This window comes from Gobius niger (genome assembly GCF_951799975.1).
Source record: "Gobius niger genome assembly, chromosome: 14".
NCBI lineage: Eukaryota > Metazoa > Chordata > Actinopteri > Gobiiformes > Gobiidae > Gobius > Gobius niger.
Window position 1 is genome coordinate 28,287,713 of NC_136865.1, and position 23,710 is coordinate 28,311,422.

Consider the following 23,710-nt stretch of genomic DNA (forward strand, 5'->3'; position numbering starts at 1 on the left):
GTTCTGCTGAGGAGCAGTGGTTGGTTACTCGGCTGGTGACGAAAGCTCGGAGGCGTCTCCAGGAGGTGGGGGCGTTCCTAGGAGGACTCAGGCAAACCTATCCCTAAAATGGCCGCCATCAGAGTTTTCACAGATTACTCAAAAATACGTGAATGTGCCAAGGCAACATTTAAGGCATGTTTTTAATGAGGGAATGACAAAATAACATGATGTACAGCTTGAAAAAGTCGATTTTGCATAACACTTAAGGTTAGGGCCAGTGGCACCTCTGCTCAATGGTACATTTTCTGGATAATGAGACGTCGGACTAATGGGTTGTCGGACCAAAGACATCAAATCAAATCAAATCAATTTTATTTGTATAGCGCTTTTCATACATGTCATGTAACACAAAGTACATGACACCTTTCTGTAGACGCTTTAAATCATTTCATATATTTATTCATACAATATGGACATAGCAATTACATCGGACGAACCAGATGCATCATTGTTTAAAGTGTATTTTCAACACCTGTCCATAAGGGGCTTTTAAGTTACAAAGATAAAACACATTATTAAACAAGATGAGTCACATTTTACACATGGGAACAACTTTGCCACTGTTTGAGGCTCTGGTAAAGATGTTAATATTAGTCTGTGAGAGTTCCACAGTGTAAACCCTCTGAAGGAGAAGATTTTCTAAACTTTGGGAGCTCACAGTCCGACAGGGTCTGAGAGAACGTGACGCCTAAACATGAGCTTGTACTTATGTCTGATATCACAATGATGCTTCTCATAGGTTTCTTGTCAAATATCTTATTGCCTGTTTATACAGAGAAGTGACTGGTTTCAGAGTGGACACTGTAATGCTGTAATGCAGTGTGACAGAAAACCATCGCATTCAAATACAATAAAGCCGCGTGGTGTGATGTCTCTCTTCTTCTAAAACGAAAACAGTTCAGTTTTGATTTGACTTTCCTGCAGACGTTAGTGACTTTACTTTGAAACTTCAGGTGTTTATCTAAGATAATGCCCAAGTATTTTGTTTCATGAACCTCCTGAATGGGTTCATGTTCTAATTGAACCTCAAACCTGTAAATGCAAATGTATTTTCAGATTCAGAAGACTTTATTTCTCCCTGAGGGGCAGTTCATTTGCAGCTTCCCAGCCAAACATTCATCCATCTCATAAACACAGTACATGGTAGAAGAACAGGCCTAACATATACAAATAAATAAAATAAGTCAGCAAGATAACAAAAACCTGGAGCCATAATTGATCTTCATATTGTAAAGTATGCAGTTAATCTTTAAAAAGGACCCCAGGAGGACCAGCTGCCTTTAAATGGGAGCTAATGGAGATCCTAAAAACACAATAAACAGTAACTCCATTGAGAATCTCTGGGATGTGCTGGAGAAGGCTCTGGATGGATCTTTGGACATTGAAGAAGCTTATTTAAACAAAGCTAAATGTTACCTTATGGCAGGAGTAGGCAACTTTTCTTGGCGGAGGGCCGATTTTCTTTACTGTAAACAGACCGAGGGCCGAAGCCGCTGATTATTAGCCCAAAGTAAAGCACAACACTGGAAACATGACCATCTTAAATGAGATAAATTACTCAAAATTGCTTAAAAGTTTGAACTAATTCAAGATACAAATGCTATAGCGCCAATGGAACAAAAATAAAACCCACTTGAAATCAGACAATTGTTTTTCACTTGAAATGACACAAAATTATCTGAATTAAGAGAATAACTCTTACTAGAGGTTTGATCTCATCTAAGACCAGACCAAATCAACTCAAACCTTAGATTTAAACTCTTAATTCAAGTAGATTTGTCATTTGTTCCTTAAAACGATTATTCTTTTCCCAGTGCACTTCCTTCAAATGCCAGTGTTGTACATAATATACAGTGGGGCAAAAAAGTATTTAGTCAGCCACCAATTGTGCAAGTTCTCCCACTTAAAATAATGACAGAGGTCTGTAATTTTCATCATAGGTACACTTCAACTGTGAGAGACAGAATGTGAAAAAAAAAAAATCCAGGAATTCACATTGTAGGATTTTTAAAGAATTTATTTGTAAATTATGGTGGAAAATAAGTATTTGGTCACTTCAAACAAGGAAGATCTCTGGCTCTCACAGACCTGTATGACCTCATTGGGTGTATTGACAGTATTTCTACCTTTTGTCTTCCTTTTAACTCTAATAATGTTACAAATACTCTCTGATTTGTGTAATAATGTTTCTCAAAATCATCTTGAGGGCTAGAGGTTGCCTTATGGTCTCCAAAGGTGGTAATATTCAAAAATATTTGCGTGTTGTTCAAAGGCATTTCAGCTAAAGGATTAATATAGCAGGTTTGAAAACAAAAAAAATGTTCAGGTTAAGGGTTTGGAGATTTCTCTTTCTTAGTGGAGACTTAAAATGTAAATACTGGAGTTATCGGTTACACAAAGCAATTCCTCTTTTGATATAGTTTTATAATCACCCCGCTCTAACTATTCCACGTGTGCCTGTGAAGGTCTGCACTAACCCCCCCGCCTTGTGTGGCAGCCGATGGCAGCCTTTAAAGAGGAGTGTGTCTGTGACTAATGCAGGTTAAAATTATCCCCTAAAGCCAATCCTCTGAACAGATCAGCGCGAGGAGCCACAGCGGCAGGACACGGGCTGCTCCAGGTGAGAGCGAGGAGCCTGCGCCGCCGAGAAAACGCACTTTCCCTGGAATGTAACAACGAGTCGCATTGGTAAGTGATTATTCACACCTTTACAGAGGGATTTCTACTTGTGCTTCGTTTGTTTTCACCTGTTAAATGTCTTCGAATGTGTGGAACAGTGTGCAAAGTTTAGAGAAATGTGAAGTGTCTTTTGCTGTTGGCGGATCTGCTTGTTCATGAGTTTTGTACAATCTTTTCTCGGTCATGTAATTATTCCCATTTGGCCTTTTATTTCCCCCACAATTTTGTAATGTGCTAATCCTAAGCGTGGGCGCGTTATCTTGTTCAGCCACACAGTCCAGTTACGTCAAATGCATCTTTAGATAATGAAATATCGGCACCAGTTTTGCTGACTTTGACTTTGAAAACCTGCTGGATGGGGAAATATCACTGTGGAGCGTTTAAGGAGCAGCAGCACTCATTTGTTGTTTTGTGGTTTGTTCCCAGCTCCTTGTGTTGTTTAAGTCAACCTTCTCTGCCATGTTTATGTGAATATCGAACTTGAACTACCCCCAGAAAATGATCTAATGATAAGGATAACACGGGGGTAGCGCTTTCTCCTCACAGTGAGAATGTTCCATGTTCAATCCCCGGCTGGAGTTTGCTTGTTCTTCCCATCTTGGCTCTGGTTTCCCTTTTCCATTAAAAAAAAATGTATCAGACTTGCCAGAAAAAGGAGATTCTGACCTCTTAGTGGGAGTTTCCTCGCTTAGATAATAGAAGATGGAGGCCCTTACGCAGTGAACTTGAATGCTTTCCAAATGGGCGCTCCTGATAGTAGATATTAAACACTAACTTGGGACATTTAATTCATTATCAGAGCGCTTTGGAGAACAGTGCCGGTTTTCCTTTATGTCAAGACTCAAAGATATTGAAATAGATTCTTCAAATTGACCGCCATTGCTTCGATTGTGCACTACAACAAGTAAGTATCAAAGCTTAAATGACTTGAACTGAGGAAATGTATCTTGTTTTGAGGGGTTTTCACTCATTTAGACCTTTCTCCTGATTGGACCAAGATTATTTTGCTAGTTTGATGACATTTCAGATGGTTCTATGGTAAATCTCGCTTCAAATAAGAAAATGCCAATGGGACAAGACCATATTTCTTACCCCAATGGCAGCGAAAGAGTCAGAAACATCTCAGAACAAGTGAAATGATCGAGGTCAAATGCCAAACTAAATCTTAACTAGTCAAAACAACAAAAATTTGGATTACTATGCTCAAATTGAGACATGTAGTAAAGTACTTTTTGCAGTGTGAGCTTCAATATGTCGTCGATCTTATGACGAAAATGCCAAGAGGAAAGGGTGGCAACACATAACACATATTTTAAATGATTTTACCGTTTTTTTTTGGTTTCCTACATTGGCAACTAAATACATTATCCCATGTTAACCAGGAAAGTCCCACTAAGAAAAGAAGAATCTCATTTCCAGGGGAGTCTTGGCCCCAGAAGGAAACCTAATGTAGAGGAAATCGGGCCTATAACACGGGGAGAACATGCAAACTCCACACAGAAAGGCCCTGTCCAGGTGGGAATCGAACACGGGACCCTGTACTGTATATGTTACCTATTGGAAAACATGTTACTTCATGACATCAGGGGCTTCGTCAGTGTTCCCATTTCAATGTCTTTGTCCTAGAAGAGCACTTTTCCTACTCTTTTCGATGCTCTCGCCTGCATCAGTTTGTTTGTTTCGACGAGGCTGGTGTCACGTGTAACCCCCCGTTTTGACCTGTACATAAGCGTAGCACGGATTACTCTCAACTCAAGCAACAAAATCAAAGCATCACACTCGAATGAACCATATACAAATGTGTTTTTTACAAAGAGATTTCATACAGACGATGCTTCATCCTCCGAGCGAGTCACGATATAATCTGGAAAATAAACCTGGACAGGCCTCTCTGAACTCGAATACCGGCATCTTTTACCGTGACGCATTAGTCATCGTGATCCCCCTCTGTCTCTGAAGCCTCTCGGGACGAAAATGTTCCCACAATTCTTAGCTTAGAGTTCACAGGTCAGACCGAGCTGAGCTGCTGAGTCAAGCTGACCTCCTGGAGACCTCTGAAGCAGCTTGTCTTCTCCTGCTCTGGCACGTGCTCAAAATCAACATTCATTTCACTGTAAACAAGCAGACAATGAAAGGAGAAAGACCACTTAGCAAGGAATCATTTTAGCTTCAAAAGAATCCGAACACTAATTGAAAATTCTTTTCAAAGGAGTTTAAATGATATTTTGCAATAACATATGGATTTGACAGTCTTATTGTCTCGTTTTGAACAGAGCACATCGTCTATTTACTTAAAAATCTGAAGTTTGGTTGACAAATTTCAAAATAATTGGCTGCAATTTCGACATAGGGGGAACTTCAAGTATAAAAGAGAAATCCAAGGGGTACATGAAACAAAAAAGGTTTGGAATCACTGGTTTAAACTTAAATGTGCAGTACTTTCATGATGTTCTCAAATCTAAATCAGGTCAAACAGAGACCAAATGTCTGAGTTTCTTTATTTGTGTGATTTTTCTGATCAGGGCGACTACTAGTGAAGTAGAAAGAACAGATATAGGCTGTAAAATGTAGTTAAGTAAAAGTATTGGAGGTTCCCCGATCTCCAAAAACATGCTCGTCAGCGGCTCAGGACTAACACCTGAACCCAATTTCGTTGTACAATGACAAATAAAGCACTTACTTAAGTAAAGTAAAGGCACCAAAATGTTGACTTTCCACCACATGAGGCAAAGTGGAAATGCTCTGAGATGAAATTCTGAGAAAATCACATATGATAATGCGGTGTCACTGAGAAAATCTCTCTTCTCTGCTTCCGCCTAAAATCTTGGACGATCCTGTTGGTCTTAGCAATGTTTAAGAGCAGATTAGTTACAAACCCACGCATGGTGTTTTGTAACAGCGTGAGGTGAGAGTAAAGGGGAACAATGATGGGAACGCAGTGAGAAAAGAAGGGGACTCAGTGCACATCCTTGAGGGACTCCAATGTTCACTTTTGTGGCTTGACAAGATGGAAACCGGTTTGACAAAATGGTTTTAAATGTAGATTCAGGGGATGAAGCGCTTTCTTGTCAGAATTGTCTGCGTGTTAGCTATAAACGCTGAGCAAAAGTGGATGAAGAGCATCAGAAGCAAACTTATGGAAAACTCAGAGAAGCACAATAGTGTTTTAGACTTGGTTTTACTCAGTTTGGACAAAATTTAGTCCAATTTACACCAATTTTAGACCCGTTTTAATCTTGATCCAATCGTATTAGGCCTTGCAAGGTGCAATATTTCATGAACAGATCTTCTGTGTGAAAATCTTGGGAACCACTGTTGTTCATGCAGTTAAACAAGCATCAAAGAAGGGTGCGAGTCTGCACATTTATTGGTCTTTGCAGAAGCATTTCTACAATTTGTACTGGGATTCAGAATTTTTTACAGAGTGACCCTATTACACATGTTGTGAGTAAGACCTGTCACCATAACCAACCTAAAATTGATCTTGAAACAGACAAAACTGTGACTTTCAAGGGGAAAAAAAACCACATATTAAATAACAAACAAGTCGAAACAAGAATTTTACTCAATTTACTTCAATAAAATTCAGGTTTTAAAATGATATATAATAATCAATGCAAATAAATGTACAGACAATAAACATAGAGCTCATTAATCGAACGATTGTCTAGACATTAGAGTCACATAAAGTCAAGTGACTCAGTGACTCAATACAATAGTTGTTTTAGTTACATCGAAATTTCCCAACTGCGTAGTGTGTTGCGGTAAGAGAGTGCAGCCCAGGTCTGGAGATCAGAAGTCAATTGAGCCAAATGAATCCATGAAGCACGCGCCTCATCCCAGTTTGAACACGTGTGACAACAATGGCTAGTCTTAGAGGGTTAGCTGAGCAAATCCTGCTTCAGTACATTAAGCGATTCCATTAGAGCGGGAGCGAGTAACAGAGAGGCGAAAGAGCAGAGGACGAGGGAGGCAGTATCCAGATTCTTTTCTACGTGCAGTTTGATTGTTCTCACTTTGTCTGGGTAGGTTTTGGTGCTTTTCCCCATCAAACTGAAACATGCACAGAAGGCTGATATTACTGAGGTTGGATGCGGCAAATGCAAAGGGTAAATTTACCTACGGGAACAATCAAATATATCTTCACCTTGCGTTTTGTCTTGGTGTCTGCTCCTCGGTGGCCAGTTTCCTCGACCTGTGCGAGAACAGTGCGGACACGTGTCTCAGAGGTGTCGTGGTGCAAAGTCTGTGTTGTGTCTAAGTGCACACTCCAGATTAAAGTCCATCTCTACACGAGCGGCTCATTGAAAAGCTGTGAGCCAAACACTCAAACTCTCCATCCAACAGAGTCCTTATCGACAGGGACAGAATGTCATTTAGATTCATCACAGCGTCGGTGTGGGACAGAAATACCTGACTTAGTAACTCATGACATAGTGTGGAATAGAGACATTTGAACATGACTTTACCGACTATCTAATATGGGTAAACTGTATTGGAACACTAAACAGGAGGTGAATGTCGCCCACTCGTCCTGTTACTGAGAAGTCTGCGGTTAGACTCCGACTTTAACAACAGCAGAAGAAGAGCAGTCATGCCCTTCCACTGTTTTGCCGATGTTATCTCATGTTCATGTCTCCTGTGCCTTGCAGGTGGACATCTGGGCTGATCAGCGATTAGGAGCTGGAGTTAAAGGGATTAGACTTGGCTGTCGCACAGAGGAGGATCTGAGAGCCAAAGGCCTGGCTCCCGCCCGGACACAAACCTGTGAAGAGCATTGATATCTGCGTAGCTGCCAACCAGGCCTGGCTCACACTGTGCTCGATTTCGTAATTTATAATGGACTTAGCCGTGTCCTATCGGAGGAAAGGTCGTTGTTCCTGTTTGTTTTGACATGCTTTGCCCTCTTCTTGTCCCTGTCCAGGCCAATGACACCCATCCGTGCTGGAGCACAGTCTGAGTTTGAGGACCTTTGTTTATTTCAGATGAACAGTTATGGCCAGAGACATCAGTCCTCTGAGCCCCATGCCTCTGTCACTGAGGCTCTACAAACTGGGAGCATCCTCTTCGGTGTTGTTCTTCCCAGCCACTCCATTACGGTCGATCCTCTTCTTCTACTTCCTGTCGTGTGCCTCGGGGACCTCCATGGACTATGGCATCAGCCCTAAGTTTGTGTGCACCCCTATTCCTCCAGAGGCTGACCCCAGCTGTTACTCTCCTCCCTCGGTGCCCCCTGGCCCGGCAGGCAGCGGCGGGTCGGGCAGCGGCAGCTGGAGGGGTGTTGTGTCAGAGGAGGCCAAATCCACCATTCTGCATCTGCGCGAGAGTCTGGTGCGCCAGAAAGAGACCATTCTGGACCAGAGGGAAACCATTCGGGAGCTAACCACCAAGCTGACGCGGTGCGAAGGCGGTCACCACGGCAGCGGTCACCAAGATGGTCACCGCGATGACCACCACGACGACCACCACGGCGGCCACCACGACGACCATCACGACAGCCACCACAGCAACCACCACCCCTCGGGTTACCACAGCGGCAACCACCGGACCAGCTCGAAGTTCAGCAACTTCTCTCCGGAGCAGACGACCAAAACTCTGCAGACGCTGAAGGAGCGGCTCGACAGCCTCCAGGTACCACCGCAGGGAAACACACTTTGTAGTAAAGTAGTATGTGTGTGGTCTCTCCATCATTAATGTTGTTTAAAGAGGAGGTTTAGTAGCCACGAGAAATCAGAAAACCTAGAGGTAGGTAGCATCATGTGGTCAATGGGTTTACAAAGAAAATCAAATGAAGTTGTTTTGCATTGCCCAATATCACAACAGGGGCTGTCTGACAGGGCCGCACCAAACATCAAAACAGAGAATTAAATAAACAATGTAATGTCTTGGTGAATGTGATGTCCAGACGAATGTAATGTCTAAATTGATAGTCAGTAGCAGATGGAAACGTGCGCTTGGCGTCCCCCGTACTTACCCCCAGATTCCACATTCTCCGTGCTCGCCCCGCTCCGCTCCGTTCCACTCCGCCCCGACCTCCGCAGCAAATGCGTTGCTATGTTGAACGTTCAGAAACATTCCACATCGTCCACTCCGCTCCGAGGGGCCTACGTCGCCTCTCCGCCACTCCGCTTCGCCACGATAAAAATACGGATCAACCCTATTTTCAGGTCCGTCTGCGCCGCGTCAGCTCCGGCCGGATCAAGCTCCACAGTTCAGACCGCACCAAACGGGAAAGAGAACGAGAACAATATCCGTATTTTCAAAGTAATTACCCTCCGAGCGGACTTTATTTTAACGAAAATGTCGCTATTTCACACAAAGTGACCTCGATAATTCCCTCTGGGGAGTTTGTTATCACAAAAACAATCACACGACCCGATTAAGCTTCAGTTGCTTTCGTTCACGTAACTTTTTTTCCTGCCTCTCTCTCCCTCGCGCAGGAGGGGGGCACAGGCTTCATGCTTCAACGCGGTATAGCTCGCATGCTCATAAATAGTTGTTTATTATTTTATTGGGAGTTTTATTTCTCAAAGTCGTTGCTTTGTGCGCGTGCTCCTCGTGGAGCTGGAGCACTGGCGGAGAGGACCGGGGCGGACTGAAGCGGAGACAGTGGGCGTTGATGTCGCAGCCGTTCGGAGTCGGGGCGGAGCGGAGTGGAGCTGAGCGCACAGGCGGATGATGTGGAATCCCGGGGTTAGACCCTGCTACACGGCAAGGAAAACCCAAAAACCCAATGGGAGAAAAGAGAAACCTCAGAGAGGAGAACCATAAGAAGGAGAGATCCACTCCCATGGACGGACAGGCACAGACTTAGGAAATGAACTACAGGCTGATAACTGACTGATATGTTGGACTTAAACTATTTATTGTCTGTGAAAAGATGTAGAACTGTTTGATCTTTTGAATCACTTATCTTTACACCAGTTTGAAAACTAAAAATGTTTAATCATTGGATTTAGCAATTATTAACCTAAATTAAAGGTGTTTGTACGTCAGGGTCGGCCATTGTTTGTCACTGTAACTGTCTTCCTTAGCCATAGTTTATGATTCAGCCATGTCTCCGTCACCATTATTTCTCTGGCTCTACAATCCATGTAATGCCCTTAACATTATCGTTATAAATTTGTTGACACAATGTTTAAATGGTGGTAGTCTTCAACTATTTTATGATATCAATATATCTGAGCTGGGCCCCGCCCCTGTGCACTATGTTCAATACTTGACAGTAAACATTTCTTACCACTTTCCATTTTTTTCCACTTTTGGGCAATGAAGGCACATTTACCTCTTCTCTGATTTAGAGATTAGATCTGGTTACTCAACCTTCAGGAAGGGCACCAGGCCTCTTAAAGGCTGAGACAGTATTTTGTGGACATAGAGAGAGAGACTGGAGCTGCAGCCCGTCAAGGGCTGGATTTTAATCAGCCGATCTTTGAAAAGGTTTAAGATAGATGACCTCAACAACAAAATAGTGCCGCACATCATTCCACAAAACAAAATGGGAATGTTTGTTTGACAGGAACAAACACAAGCACATGGAGTTAGTTGTTATCATTAAAACAGCTGATAGTCACTGACAATGTGGACATAAACAATCAAAAAATCATAATACTCAATACTCTTCCTTTGTTTAGTGTCAAACTGTTCATCTGACACGAAAGTCTCCTCATGAAAGTGTGAGACAAAACTTGTGGTTTACTGTTGTTGCAACAAGATGTCTGCACCTGGCACTAGCCAATCACCTTCTATTACGCTCATCCGCCCTGACGGGCATTTAATCACGCTGGACACTCACCGGGAACAAAGTCGGATTTAGTCTGAGGGCGAGCAGCAGAGAGGAAAAGAGAATAAAATATACTGTATGTTTATATTACACTCTGCGGTCCTGACCATTGTATTACTGTTTCAGATTGTACTTAGAGTACAGTATCAGGAAAAGAAAAGACACAGACAGGGTCACAAAGAGCTTTATATGGGACAATATTGCATTCACTCCATACTCAGAGGTTCTAAGCTACCATAGAAGCCTCAGCTGCCCCGGGGTAGACTGACAGAAGAGGGCTGATAATCTGCACCATTGGGCCTTCTGACCACCACCAACCGCTCACTCTCACATACAGACACACACCCTAATGTACATGTTTTTAGTGGTAGAGGAAACCAGAGCAGGAAACCTACGCAGACAGGCGGGAATGGAACCCGTGAAGGTACAGCCTCACAGTGACAGTGTTATGTGAAAGTACAGCCTCACAGTGACAGTGTTATGTGAAAGTACAGCCTCAGTGACAGTGTTATGTGAAAGTACAGCCTCAGTGACAGTGTTATGTGAAAGTACAGCCTCAGTGACAGTGTTATGTGAAGGTACAGCCTCACAGTGACAGTGTTATGTGAAGGTACAGCCTCACAGTGACAGTGTTATGTGAAGGTACAGCCTCACAGTGACAGTGTTATGTGAAGGTACAGCCTCACAGTGACAGTGTTATGTGAAGGTACAGCCTCACAGTGACAGTGTTATGTGAAGGTACAGCCTCACAGTGACAGTGTTATGTGAAAGTACAGCCTCACAGTGACAGTGGTATGTGAAAGTACAGCCTCACAGTGACAGTGTTATGTGAAAGTACAGCCTCACAGTGACAGTGTTATGTGAAAGTACAGCCTCACAGTGACAGTGTTATGTGAAAGTACAGCCTCACAGTGACAGTGTTATGTGAAAGTACAGCCTCTCAGTGACAGTGTTATGTGAAAGTACAGCGTCACAGTGACAGTGTTATGTGAAAGTACAGCCTCACAGTGACAGTGTTATGTGAAAGTACAGCCTCACAGTGACAGTGGTATGTGAAAGTACAGCCTCACAGTGACAGTGTTATGTGAAAGTACAGCCTCACAGTGACAGTGTTATGTGAAAGTACAGCCTCACAGTGACAGTGTTATGTGAAAGTACAGCCTCACAGTGACAGTGCTATGTGAAAGTACAGCCTCTCAGTGACAGTGTTATGTGAAAGTACAGCGTCACAGTGACAGTGTTATGTGAAAGTACAGCCTCACAGTGACAGCGGTTGTGTCTGTTTCAGGCACGTAACTCCAGCAGCTCGTACTCCAGTTCTCTGAGGGACCTCCTGCAGCGGAAGATCCACGCTCTGGAGGAGCAACTGCACGAGTACTACAACGATCACCACGACGATCACCACGACGATCACCACGACAGTCACCACGACGATCACCACGACAGTCACCACGACAATCACCACAACAATCACCACGACAACCATCACACTGGTTATCACAACAACCATCATGAAACTCACCATGATGACCATCACTATGACAACCATCACAACACTCACGATACACACCACGGCATTGGTCACTACTCCAGTAGAGGTCACCATGACAACCACCACAGTGGTCACCATGACGATCACCATAACAGTCACCATGACCGCCACCACGACAACCATCATGACCGTCACCATGACAACCATCATGACCGGCATCATGACAACCATCACACGGGTTACCATGGTGGTCATCATGACGACCACCACACTGGTCACCATGATGACCACCACACTGGTCACCATGACGACCACCATGGAAATAGTCGTAATGGTCACTATGACAATCATCATGGACGCCATGAGCCTCATCACAACGACCACCACGACACCCACGGGACTCACCACAGCCGGCACCATGGTCACCATGACGACCACCATGACAACCATCATGATCACCATGACGACCATCATAATAGTCATCACAGCAACCACCACAACAATCGTCACTACAATCACCATAGCGACCATCGGTATGACCACTACAATGACCACCACAACGATCACCATTACAGAGACTACCATCACGAATACCACAAGGATCACCATGATCTCCATGACAACGCTACCAGTGATCACCATGACAATGATCACGTTGACAAAGACCATCACGACAAAGACCATCTGGATGTTAGTGATCTGGACACTATGCTGAGCCGGCTGCACGACGGTGACACTGACCACGGTAAAAGCTTTGTCTTTCTGTCTGACATTACAGGTTGTTTTTGGTCATTAAATGTATTTAATTATTAATTTGTTTGGAACTCTGCACCTGCGTCTGTCCCAGCAGCGCCGCTCCCGAAGCTGAAGAGCCCCAGTGCGTTCCTGCTGGACTTCCCCATGAAGACCAACTACATGTTCGGCCGAATGAAGCGCTCCATAGTCACGGAGCTCTTTGCTCTGACTGTGTGTCTGTGGATCAAACCCGGGGCTGGCCCCGGTTTGGGAACCCCCTTCTCCTATGCCGTCCCGGGACAAACCAACGAGCTGGTGCTGATCGAGTGGGGCAGTAACCCAATGCAGCTGCTGCTCCACGACAAGGTGAGGAGAACACACATGCTTTATGAAGATGAGGACTGAGCCAGTCTTAGGAGGAAACAGTCAGCAGCAGATGACAGGGTCGCATGTGAAAAGTACTGTGTTTTTGTCTCAAACAAGTCCTGTAAAAATAAGAGTCCGTTTCTATTCCGAAGGTAAGATGAAGGTAATCTGCAAGGTCTGACTGAAGGAGAGGGTTGAGAGTTCGATAAAGGATGTTAATTGGTTGAGAAGAAAGCAGCAGGAGAACAGCAGAAGTTAATGTTTGTGTTGAAATAATGGGATCTTTGAGGCTAACTACGACTTGACTTTCAATACACAAATTGCTCCACTGCCCTCATTTAAGCAGATACCAGGAAAAGCAGATCAGGTTTTTCCTCTAAACAGAAAGGAAGTGTCCCGTCGTTGCCCTGATCCAAACAAAACACGCACTAATCTGTCTGAACAGATCACTCTAATGATGTTGCGGCGGAATAGGAGCCAGCGTCACCTTTGTTTCCTGTCGTGCTGAGGCTTCAGATCAGTCAATTACAAGATTATATGGCCATTGTGTTTCCGCTTCTTGGAGGACGCACTGCACAGCAGTTGTTTTGTATTGTGTGTTCAGGCGGTGAATCTGCCCATCTCTCTGGCTGATGGAGACTGGCACCACATCTGTGTGACCTGGGCCACACGGGACGGACTGTGGGGAGTGTTCCAGGACGGACAGAGGACGGGTGGAGGGAAGGACCTGTCGCCTTGGCAGGCCGTTAGGCCCAAAGGGGTCTTCATACTGGGGCAGGAACAGGTAAAACATAACACCATGCATGCTCTGCTGTGTAGGCCTCGTCAGTGAATACTAAAGGGTTTTGTTTTTATAGATGTGATCATGAAATACATACTGCATTAGAGCACATCTATGACCTTTATGTGCCCTGTACATGCTGTTTGCTGATGACCTTCTCTCCACAGGACGATGTTGGGGGCCGTTTTGATGTCACTCAGTCTTTCATGGGACAAATGTCAGACCTGCAGTTCTGGTCCCGAGTCCTGACCCCCACAGAGATACAGAGCCAGGCCAGCTGCAAGGGGCACCTGGAGGGGGACGTCTTGTCCTGGACACAAGACGCTGTGGAGCTACATGGAGGGCTGGCCGAGCTCGACCATGAACTCTGCCACTGAACAATTTCTACAGATTTCACTCTGAGGGCAGAGCACAGGTGGATATGATTTTTGGTGTGGAGTCCGTCCCCAGGGCTCACATGGTCAGCTCTCAGTGCATCCCCGCAGGACATTTTACTGTGTGCTGGTCCTAATGAGCAGCATGTTTAAGAGGATTTACTCCCATCAGGACACAGCCAATGGCCCTGCAGCTCTGAGCCGAGCTCAGTGCAAAAGCCTATGTTTAATGTAAACATTACAGCGTGAGGCAAAGAGAGCATGAGGCAGAGGGGCTCAACACATGAGAGAAAACCTGCTCAGCCGTGTGAGTGTCTTTGCAGCACAGAAATGCACTGCATTGTGTGCACTTTGCTGCTACCTGATCGATATCATAGGAGGATGATTCCAGTGAAATTGTTTATGGGATCCAAATGTGTTTTTAAGTTTGCCATAACACAGATGTATGTAGTCTTTGTAAGACGAGCACCTGCTATAACGTTGCCGGTTCCTGATACAAGTTCACTTGTACAGTAAGGTGTACGGACATAAGTTCTAATTATATTTGTTTTGTTCTAAATGGACTTCTGTAGCTGGACTGCTCTGGTTGTGTCCCAGTGTTCTGCTGTTCCTCTGAAGGAGAGTTACATAACAGATCACAGGGTCCAGACCAGCAGGCACTGAATCCAAACTCAACGTGTCACCACACTAGCACTAATGCTAATGCTGATGCTAACCAAGCTTAGGCAGGATTTACCTGTGCACACCTGATCCTGCTATTCCTGTCCTAAACCATGGGACGTGTAAAGTTTTGTAGATGCGCTTTCCTCTTTTTTATAAAGAAAAGTTTATATTCTGGATGTAAATAGCATTCTTTTGATTTTATTCATCTTTATTGCACATGTTTATATATATATATAAATACCACTTTTTAAATACCAATGTATTTTGTTTTGATATTGTTATTTCGGCCCTGTTCAAACCTGACCCATTAATTATTCTTAACACCGTTGTACCTGTAGTTTCTTGTTCCAAAGCATCTTTCTGAAGTTTACATAACTGGAAATGTATTAAACTTCTCAGATTTGAACAGGGCCTGTATGACTCATGCCAAGACCAGTTTTCTTCTGACGCTAGTGGGCCAAATGCACCTCTCTGTCTACTTTATTTAGGAAAGGAATTTGACCCGATTTTAACCCAAGGGTCAGAATGTATCGATTTAATGCACAATGTAAAATACTTGCTTATATGCCTTTTGAGCGCGATGCATAGTTTTAGCCCATGTCCTGTGTTTTTGTAAATAATGTAATGCAGTTCCTCCAGCCAAAATATAACCATGTAAAACTTGAAACAGTATGTATACACTCTGAATATGTTTGATATGAGTCAGTTTTCAATAAAATGTCTCAAACTAAATGTGACTTTGGGTGTGATATGAAAACTTCTACTGTATATTGGTCTTGAGCTCTTTTCCAAAGTTGTTTACAGTTCCCAACATTGATTATTTACTCCCTGAACCAGGGAAAGCAGGGGTGCAAATCTAGAAGTAGACGCAGTATGAAGATGAGCGTCTGGGGCTCATTGTAAAGCAGGTGGTCCTAAAAGCAAAAGTTCACCCAGCGCCTGTGTGAGTGAAGTAAAAACTAGCACAAAGTTTGATGTTTTTAAATAATGTTCGATAATCATTTGAAGATTTTTTCATTTCTAAGTTTCCACCAAATAGTGTCTCTCCTATAGAGTGTGTGCTTGGAATGTTTTTAGCTAACTTCCTGTTGGCCCGTGCAGGGTAAAGACCATAGAAATAAAAAGGAGAAGCGGCGTTCGATCCTAATGTATGTGCTCAATGTATTTCTCCTTTAGCCGTTAGCATTAGCCATCAAATTATGGCACATTTCTAGATGTTTTCAGCTCTTGTCAACCCATTGACCAAATTTAGGTGAGTTAAAAGCCTCGTTAGAAATCATTAATGAACAAACAAAGCATTTGAGATTTTACTTTAGATACAAATTAGCATCTAAAAGTGGCCGCTGAGCTAAATGCTAGCTCAAATTCCATCAAGTTTTTTGCTTTTTGTGGGGTCAGCCACAAATCCAATGGCCACGAAACATCATCTTATAATATGTTAACAATGTTCTCCCCGTGTCTGTGTAGGTTTCCTCCGGGTACTCCGGTTTCCCCTACCACTAAAAACATGTACAATAGATTCCCCTGTGGGGCCAGGACTCCCCTGAAAAAGAGATTTTAATCTGACCTTTATCCTGGTTAAATAAAGGTCAATAATAATAATAATAAATAATAAAGAAACAACAGAAATGGTAGAAATGCCATGAAAAGGACAAAACATACTTACCATATCTTGTTGGTACGGCTAACAAAATGTGTGCATTTGTAGGAACAGACTCAGATTGGTAGCTAAAGGAATCTCTGTGACTTCTATGGTAAAGACGACTTACCGTCAACATTCTAACGTAGGCTAAATCAAAAATAGAATAATATTTTAAAAGATAGCAAAAAACTTAAATAAACATAAAGCTAGGTGTGTTTCATCAACATTCTCAGACTCAGGTGGTGGCACTATTTTAACATTAGCGTCAAATTAACGTTAGCCTTTAGCTCAACGCTAAAATGGCTACGTTTATATGGTTGGGAAGAATACGTTGAAATTAACTTTAGTCACAAAATACTGAATACTTGCCGTAATATGCATTGTGTAACGTACTCAGTTACTTTTCCAATTAGATGACTATATTATGAATACTTTCACAATGATTTGCATTATAGTTACGTATATAAATATGGCATATGATTAAACATGTGCTGTAATGACTGTTGTGAACTTATTTCCCACTAATCAATCGGGAATATAAAAAACACTTTGCAAATACAGCAGATCACGTGAAATACCCTCAAGGAAGAGTGACGATACCCGAATACAGTGAAATGAGTGTTCTAAATACATGTACTCCATCGTTACTATGCCCGGCAGGTGATGTAGTCTACTTTCTTGAGTAAAATTTCAACAATTCCAACAACTGCATGTTTCTACCACACATTCTGTTTATCTATTTATTCCAACATGACACGGCTGACTCTCCAGTAATAGAAGTATCAGGATACTCCTTCAGGGTGAATGTGGGGAGTCGGTGAGTTCCATCTTATCTCACAGAGCCTACAGATTCTTTTTTTTTTTTCATAGAATTCGACCACCGAATTCTATATAATAAGGATTCTGATGTCTTGCTGGAGGCCTTAAACTCTCCCTGTCATTTCTCTATCTTCACTGGAGGCACAGAGGGAGGATTAGTGCCGTCTTTCATAAAAGCGTTTCCTCTGCCTCTCTCTGCCGGCGCTGCTGCCTTTCTGTTCCACACGTTTCTTTATATTGAGCTGTTGCCATGGGAGACGGCCTGGTGGAAATGGTGGACAGCTTTTATGAAGTCTTCCTGCCCATAGAAATCATTTCAACATTCCTGCCTGTTTGCTTTGAGACAGAGGGAGTTCACCTTTGAGTTTTAAGTCAAGAGGGCAGAGCAGAATAAAAACTATGCTGACACAGACCTGTACAATACAGCCCAACATTTTTTATTCATTTTATTCTGATTCTAAGAAGCAAAGAAGGAGAGAAGGCTTCATTTGGTAATATGTTATGCATATGTTTGCTTAGCCTCAAAAATGATCTCGGCCTGTACTGCAGTGTGTCTAATTGTTGCAGCTCTACACTAGATGGTGCTGTTGATACAGGAAAAAATAGGCTATACGCGGAAGGGGCAACTTTTTTTATTTCTTTTATTTATTTGTACTATTTTATTTTTTTAAATAATTGCATTAATATTATTCATTATTTATTATTATTATTATCTTATTATTCATTTATTCATTTTAATTGTATTTAATTTTATTATAATAACTTTATTTTTATTTATCTATTGCCTAAATAAAATGGCCCATTATTGTTTTGTTTCTTTCTTTCTTTTCTTTCTTTTTTTTCTCCCCTCTTTTTTTTGTAGTTTTGATACCTTGAATAAATAGGGGAGCCCGGGTATGGTGGTAACACTTTTTGCTTCAGCACCTGTAACTCACTGAATTTTTGAGCTAGAGTTCTCAAACTTTTATACAAATGGCACCATTTCAAACCTAGAATATCACCGAGAATATCACAGACCTCGTGAGTTGGTGGCAAATACATGGTGGTCCTTTGCTACAACCTACCCCACTACCGGTAAATTGTAACAGTTAGGTTTGCCTGAGTCCTCCTACGCCCCCACCTCCTGGAGACGCCTCCGAGCTTTCGTCACCAGCCGAGTAACCAACCACTGCTCCTCAGCAGAACCCCCTCCCCACTGATGCCACAGACAGCGTGTGGAGGGGGCGTGTCGGAAAGGGTCTGAGGTTCTTAAAGAGACAGAGGCCTATTTCAAGACATTCACTACAGCCATTTTGAGAGAGACATTTTATACAAGGCAGTTATTCTAATTTACTGCATTTACAGACCAACAGAAGGTTTGGTCATCATTGTAGTGTGTTATAGACTGGATGTATGTCTTTGTGATTGAAAAAAGCATAATACCCCCTCTTTAAGTGGAGTCAGTCCATAATACAGGTCTGTGTCTGAGTCAAAGAGTCGGCCAACACTTCCTCCTGCACCTCAGAGAAAATTCTGTTGATGCTTCAGTGTGACCTACACTGGGAAGATACTGGACACCGGTCTCTCAGCTTCTGCTGTGTTTTGCAGGATCTGCTCAGTTTTACATGGCAGATCCCATGTGCCTTTACATCTGATCTGACTGGTCCAAATCTGTCAGTCTTTTTTTTTTTTCCACTGTCTGGCATTCTTAAAAGTGTTATCAGTTGCATATAGGGGATGACTGTGTTACAACCATCCCCACCCCTGTCAGCCATTGTTTAGCTGTATTAGTATAATGGTTTGAAATTAGCAAGGGACATGTACATCACATTTTGCCTGAGAAACAACAAGTTTAATCTAATGTAAGTCATGTGGTTTTATGTGCAACAGTATAGGCACTAAACAAAGTATAATCTTGGTCAAAAAATGTACTGTCTTACCTCAAAATCATTTTTTTCAGCATGAACCTGTTTTTGACAAGCACCACGTGGGATCAGGGAGGAAGTGGGTAAACACTGATATGATCACGTGACTCCTGTCTTATCCCTGAGTGGTGGAATTGATGGTGTTTACAACTCTCCCCATGTTACAACCACCCGGTCTCCCCTACATGAAAATACTGCCCGGCACCTGCACGTGTCTGCTTTCTCCAGCAGAGGGCAGCTCTATCCTGCTCCTTGTCACCCAGCGTCTGATCTTTTAATCTGCACTACATTTCCCATGATGCACCGGGAAGGATAAACCCACCACGGACGCTCCTGAGATTATAAACTGTCCCGTTCAGGTCGGCTAAAACTTACTTTATTTGTATTATTTTCTGCTTTTATTACACGTTTCCACCAGTTAATTCATAATTGTATGATTTTTGTGTCAAGTATTTGCTGTAGCCCGTCGTTTTAAGCGTTTGTTTTAAGATATAAATCACCTGTTATGGGTTAATTGACAGATTAACGTTTGCTAACTCCTGCAAAGTTTTCAATTTGTTTTTAGTTAGTTCGTTTTTCATTCATTTACCTGAACTTCAAATGTTTTTAAGCTAATTTGGAATAATATTATCATGGTAATAAAAACATTTAAATAATAAAACCTAATATTTCTGCTCTCTGGCAACAGTAACTGGATTTATTAAAACGTTAGCTTCTATGCTAGCCACTTAATGTCACTATGAATTTGTTGATATGACAATTTAGCTTGTTTTTAATTGCTCATTTTTACATTTAACCCCTTAACCCCCGCATAAACCGAGATTTTCTCCAGTTCAGCTTTACCCAAATCTGAAACTTCTCGACTGCAGAGTAACAGTGCTCGGTTCAAGTGGGGGTTAAGAGGTTAAATTGCTGTAGACAATAACAAAAGTGGCACAATAAGGATTAGAATAGAGTTGGGGAATGTCCACAGTTACCATGGAGATCCGTCATCTTTGCAGCTGTTAGCATACATTTCCATAGACTAACATTAGCTAAAAACAGTATAAAAAGTGGAGAAAAAAACCAGTGGAACGACTCCGTTAGCTGCTGAGATACTGCTGGTAAATACATCTAACTCACTGTGGTCTCCAAGTGTTTTAATGTGAACAATAACTCCAGTATTTTAACTTTAAAATCTCCATTAGTTTACAATGGCTGCTAATCCCATAATGCTTAGCGATATGACGTCACATTCCCGAACTCTATAGGTGAGCCATGTTCTTTTCGCATCATTTTCGCTCTTGTACAGTGGCTCTCGGGCAGTGGGTCATGAGCTCTGATCTGGGGGCCCTAAGATTGCTCCAAGTCGTAAAAAAAAAAAGGGGGAAAAAAAAGTGTATTTAATAAAAATCATGTGTTGTTTTTAATCTGCCTATCTCTACCATTCAGTTCAAGTGTGTAATACTCCAAATATCTCATTTAGGGCTGGACCAGTTTGGACTGATTTAGGGCAGGTTTGGACGGGTTTGAACTGGTTTAGAGTAGGTTTGGACTGGTTTAGAGCAAGTTTGGACGGGTTTGAACTGGTTTAGAATAGGTTTGGACTGGTTTAGAGCAAGTTTGGACGGGTTTGGACTGGTTTAGAGTAGGTTTGGACTGGTTTAGAGCAAGTTCGGACGGGTTTGGACTGGTATAGAGCGGGTTTGGACGGGTTAGGACTGGTTTAGAGTAGGTTTGGACTAGTTTAGAGCAGCTTTGGACCGGTTTAGAGTGGGTTTGGACTGGTTTAGAGCAAGTTTGGACGTATTCGGACTAGTTCATGCTGGTTTTGACAGGTTTGGACTGGTGTAGGCCTGTTTTCTACTGGTTTAGAGGAAGTTTGGATTGGTTTTGACCAGGTTTAGATCAGGTCTGGCTGGACTGGTTTATGCTGGTTTAGATCAGGTTTGGACTGGTTTAGAGCAGATAACTGAGAGGTAAAAATATATATATAATAATAATAAAAACATAGATGTTTGTTCCCCAAATGGTTAGAAAACACACAAAAAAGCATGTAGGGAGTAACATTAAAGGGTTATTGTCCCTTTTTTGCTTGATATCATCTACATTACTAGTTTGTTTTTAAAGTGGGGGTCCTGGATTGTTCCCGATGGTCATTTGGGGGTGCCAGCCTGACAAGTTTGGGAACCTCTGCTCTTGTATACAGAATCCTCAACATTCAAGTGTCAAAGCAAAATCAAAATTGTCACGTTTTGCTTCTGTTTCCTGGAAGTCTGATAGTTTGTGGGTGTTTTGTTCCAATTTGATAATCATGCAGTAAATTATTCTTCATGTGTTTGTTTATTTATACTCATGTCATTAATCTGTAATCACTCTTTTGCAGGTTGTCCTCAGCAAACCTCATCATGTCTGACAAGTTTGAAGACCAGATTAGAAACTACAACACGGCTCCTTTCGACGCCCGCTTCCCCAACACCAACCAGACTCGCAACTGCTTCCAGAACTACCTCGGTAAAAAGAGGAGACTTTCTGCAAATTATACAAACCAGTACATCAAGGTTAGGGGCTGGGAATCTCACCGATGCTATCAGTAAAACATTTTTAAGTTCAACAGTGTGACTCAGACGGGGAGAGTGGCTCAGTGGAGCGATACAGATGGTGCGAATCCACAAACGTGCTTCTGTCAGTCAACCATGCAGTTAAAATGTCTTTACCGGGAGTGTCAGGACAGAGGAAGTGCCGAACTGTGGCAGAAAGAGGCAAAAGTGGGCGGGGCCGAATAAGATGAATAGAAAGTGTTGGTGTTTGGACACATTTACAACATGAAATACCACGTTCCATTGCTTTTTAAAGGAACAGGCCACCGTTTTCCATACTGAGATATGTTCTTGCCTGAGCTTAGACGAGTTGATGCGTACCTGTCTGGTCTTTACACGTGCGCTCAGTCACACAAAAAGACCGAAGATGTTGTTCGCATTTAGCCTCCTCTTCTCTGGCTCGGTTCCACCTACCCTACTCTACTCTACCCTGCTCTACTTTGCCTGCATTTGAAATGTTTCCACCAGCCCACTTTACAGTCAACTGGTACTTTTTTTAGTACCTGCTTGGCCCTGGTACTAACCAGGCCAAGCAGGTACTGTTTCCAATGGATACAGTCAAAAGCAAAGCCATATCCATGGATACACCCTGGTAACCATGGATACAGTATCAGATTCTACAGAATAGTGGAAACACAACCAGGCCAAGTAGAGTAGGACCAAACCAAGTAGAGTAGAGAAGGGTAGGGCTGGAGGAAACGAGCCATATGTGTCCAAACCGGGATGAAGCGAGAAGCGACCAAGCTCTTCCACAATTTTCTAAGTGGATAAAAAGGGGTACTATATTATAAGGGGAGGAGAGAAGGAGAGGCTAAATGCTAGCAACAACTTTGGTCTTTTTGCGTGTCTGAGTGCACCACAAAGACCAGACAGGTACGCATCAACTCGTCTAATCTCAGGTAAGAACATACCTCAGTAGGCAAAATCGGCGGCCTGTTCCTTTAAACCTTTTCTTTCCTACCTACAGTATCTGCCCATCTAATTATGAAGGTTGTTTATTGTTTGTGAACCTGCAGCAGTGTTCATTTTGATAACATATAAGTCGGGCGCTCTCCTTGTTGAGCTTTGCGTGCAGAAAGTCACACTGTAATAGGCTGACCCGCACTATGCTGTAGGCTGTTTATACTTGTATGACCGAGACAGTGGAGCTCTACTTTGCTCCCTAAAATCAGGACTGAGTTTGAACCACAACTAAGCGCTTACACTTTACACATGATCAAACCTCATCAGCCGTTTTCCTTCTCTTCATAATTTCATGTCGTTGTGCTCAGACTTCCACAGATGTAGCAAGGCTCTCTCGGGCAAAGGCCAGGACACCGCGCCCTGTGACTGGTACCAAAGGGTCTACAGGAGCCTCTGCCCCACCGTCTGGGTCAGTCTCACCGTTCTCTTACTCATTTTCATTATTCTCCCCTTTTACTGGACACTGTATTCATTTATAGCAGCAGTTTCTCACAGCCAAACAACACACAAGACAGCATAACGTTAGATTTGTCTGTTTTCAATCTCTGTTCTGTCACGATTCTATTTCTATTACGAGTTGTCAATTAAAAACGGTTTAAGCCTCACTGAAGAGAAGTGACAATGAAGTAAAACCAAGTCCAGATTGTAACTTTTTGAAACTTTTTTGTTGTCAACATTAATAATAGTGATATTAATATAGCAAGCAAAACTGTTTAAAAGATTAAACACTCAAAATTTGCTTCTCCCTGTTCTGTCACTGCAGGTGAACAAATGGGATGAGCAGCTGGACAACGGCAGCTTTGCTGGAAAAATATGAACAAATTCATTTATGTACTGTATACTCGTTTTCCCTCCTTGCATAACCTTATCATGAAGATCATAGAAGAT

The 23,710-nt window shown here is 42.6% G+C and overlaps 2 protein-coding genes across 2 annotated transcripts; both read left to right on the top strand.

Moving 5' to 3' along the window:
- Positions 1–7,716: 7,716 nt before the first annotated feature.
- Positions 7,717–14,338, top strand: LOC306973410 (uncharacterized protein; the record flags this gene model as incomplete). Its single annotated transcript, XM_079570336.1, has 5 exons — positions 7,717–8,352; positions 11,793–12,741; positions 12,847–13,097; positions 13,702–13,881; positions 14,046–14,338. The coding sequence occupies 5 exons, from the start codon at positions 7,717–7,719 to the stop codon at positions 14,253–14,255; spliced, it is 2,226 nt and encodes a 741-aa protein (XP_079426462.1). The 3' UTR covers positions 14,256–14,338.
- A 5,272-nt stretch (positions 14,339–19,610) lies between these two features.
- LOC306973989 (cytochrome c oxidase subunit 6B1-like) lies at positions 19,611–23,639 on the top strand (the record flags this gene model as incomplete). Its single annotated transcript, XM_079571101.1, has 4 exons — positions 19,611–19,639; positions 21,646–21,773; positions 23,131–23,231; positions 23,586–23,639. The coding sequence occupies exons 2-4, from the start codon at positions 21,668–21,670 to the stop codon at positions 23,637–23,639; spliced, it is 261 nt and encodes an 86-aa protein (XP_079427227.1). The 5' UTR covers positions 19,611–19,639; positions 21,646–21,667.
- Between the last annotated feature and the right edge of the window lie 71 nt (positions 23,640–23,710).